The sequence below is a fragment of the Monopterus albus genome, unplaced genomic scaffold, assembly GCF_001952655.1.
Source record: "Monopterus albus unplaced genomic scaffold, M_albus_1.0 scaffold287.1, whole genome shotgun sequence".
Taxonomy (NCBI): Eukaryota; Metazoa; Chordata; class Actinopteri; order Synbranchiformes; family Synbranchidae; genus Monopterus; species Monopterus albus.
Window position 1 is genome coordinate 57,268 of NW_018128167.1, and position 2,396 is coordinate 59,663.

The 2,396-nt window shown below is 41.7% G+C and overlaps 1 protein-coding gene across 2 annotated transcripts in view; it reads right to left on the reverse strand.

The window, feature by feature from the left end:
- The window catches only part of parlb (presenilin associated, rhomboid-like b), a 7,987-nt gene extending 6,138 nt beyond the window's left edge, over positions 1–1,849 (reverse strand). The window contains exons 1-3 of one of the 2 annotated variants that reach the window (XM_020622713.1): positions 1,688–1,849; positions 399–618; positions 179–319 (exon numbers count right to left, since the gene is read on the reverse strand). In XM_020622713.1, coding sequence (XP_020478369.1) covers positions 179–319; positions 399–618; positions 1,688–1,764 — 438 coding nt within the window. In that variant the 5' untranslated portion in view covers positions 1,765–1,849. Of the gene's footprint in view, positions 1–178; positions 320–398; positions 622–1,687 lie in introns of both variants that reach the window. The other variant, XM_020622712.1, reaches the window with a different exon arrangement.
- Between the last annotated feature and the right edge of the window lie 547 nt (positions 1,850–2,396).

Genomic DNA, 2,396 nt, shown 5'->3' on the forward strand with positions numbered 1-2,396 from the left:
TGACCGGGGTATAAACGGTTAAAAGACCGGTCAAATAGACTGGCGCAAGACCTAAACCAGGGTCTGATTCACATGGTGAGTTCACCACTTGCATTGCTGCTGTTAGGCTCTGGGTGGCATTTGTGAGAAGAAACGGAAACAGAGAATATGACAAGCCTTACCCTTTAACCCTCCTCACCTCTTTGCGCATGTCTCCTCGTTTCTGTGGTCGCAGCTTCTCCAGCCAATCAGCTCTGATCTCGTCGAAGTAGCTCTGGACTCGGGACTTGAGGGATTCGTACTGCCAGATGGCTGCCGAGCCGAAGGAGCAGCCTGTAAACTGACATGGCATTAACAGCTGCCAATGACATCACCAACAATGTCACCCCCATCAACAACAACAGGCAGATATCACCTACCCCCACAGTGAAGACGAGTGGCTTGATGAGCCGGCCGAAGGCCCGAGGGGAACTGGGTGGCACCTGCTGGTCCCAGTGGGGGGTGGAGGTCCGGTGGTGAACTGTCGTCTCAGAGGACTCTGTGTGGGGGGGTGCCGGCTCCTCCTCCACTACCCTCTTGGTTTCTGGTTTCCTCGTGGCTTTCTTGAAGCCACATCTCTGTTGGCAGCTGTGAGGCCACCTGCTAGATGGACAGAGAACTTCCTGTGAGGGCATTTTTACACATGTACGCACACCTCACATGTTTATATTTTTGATCATCTAAACAATCAATAGATGCAGACCTTCGATCAAGAAACTGGTGTGTGTCAGTGAATGTTAGGTAAAATGTGTATGATGTAGAAGAGCACAGCGGTTGGCAGGTTAGACACTGACCATGAGATTTTATTAACAAATGTTTTATAAAAGGTGTCACAGACTCATATGTCACACAGTAAATATAAACCTGTCCGGTGTTTCACGACTGTTGTCTTAGCAGTTAAGTAAAAGATGTGAAGTAGGAGGAAATACTGGAGAAGTATAAAACTCAGTCTTAGACAGTCTTGTGACTTCTGCAGATTAGGAACACCTAAATGTTCAATACGTTCTAATGAGAAAGGCAGGTTTATTTGTTTTGAGGACAGCGAAATGGACAAGAAAGATTTTATTTCTTTGTAGGCACGATTTTTACGGGACATTCTCACATTCACAAGAAGAAATGGACTAAAACCCTTAAAATTGTGGACGCTTCTGTCCAGAACTACTTAAAAATTTCCTTTAGAATTATTAAAGCATGCCCATTATCTATCAAGATAAGAAGAAAAATAACTAGGCTATGATATTTTGTCACATAAAGACAGTAGTTATTACTTCATTGTATTTATTTCATTTTTCTGCGATTAATTGCTGACTATTCACTGTTGTGTTCATATAATGCACGAAAACAATATATTTAGAAACATATATCTTTAAATAGAGGAAGTAATAAAACACACACACGAGAAAGGTCAACTTAGCATTAAAACCCGACAGCCGCTAAATCTGAACATTTGCAATAGTTTTATAATTACCTGACAAATAAATGGCTAAACTACGAAAAGGCAACAAAAGTGAAACGTTTAACATTGTCAGAACAAAACAAGCAAACTAATGACTAGCACTTAGCTGTTAGCTGTTAGCCGGCTAACAGCTAAACTGTGCCTGCTAGCCCAGCAGCGGGAGTCTGTTTGTGTGTGAGCAGGCCGCCCCATTCCGTCTGTGGTCACTCTCACCTGCCACCTTTCACGGAGCTCCGTAAAACATCTTTTGTGGTTAGTCTGAGCCGGACAAAGCAACTCCCCCACGCCATTTTGGAACCCAGTAATCTCGATTGGTTGAAGTAAGAAGATTATCCATTTCCGGGTCAACACGGAAGGCTGAGAGCCAGTGATGTGTCGTTCACGAACGATTCGTTCATTTTGAACGAATCTTTACATTTATTTTCCTTACTTATATATCTTACAATTGTATTGATGAGAATCAAGTAGAATCTGCTTACTTTGAATACTGCAACTTCTGTTGAGGCAGGATGTCTGCATCTCTTTGTGACCAGACAGCCTATTTACATTGTGAGTTGTTTGTTTTTGGTAACATGACATGACCGCTTTGTTGGATACAGAAATTAGTTAATTTTCAACCGTACTTACAATTTTTTTTTACTGTTATTTTTATTATAAAATAGCTTTTTATTTCCTACAGACTATAATTTTGTGAATATCTGTCAATATGGTTCTTTTCCATAACACTGAATGTTTTAATAAAGAGTTGGGCTGGTTAATAAACTTCATCAGGGAAAATCTTTCTGTGTACTATACAGAAGACGGCTTAGCTTAGCTTAGGATGTTACCTGACAAAAGACCAAACGAATTTGACCCAAAACATCCGGAGGGGAGGTGATGAAGTAACAGACTGCATAGCCTCAAGACACAGGTACGATATTAC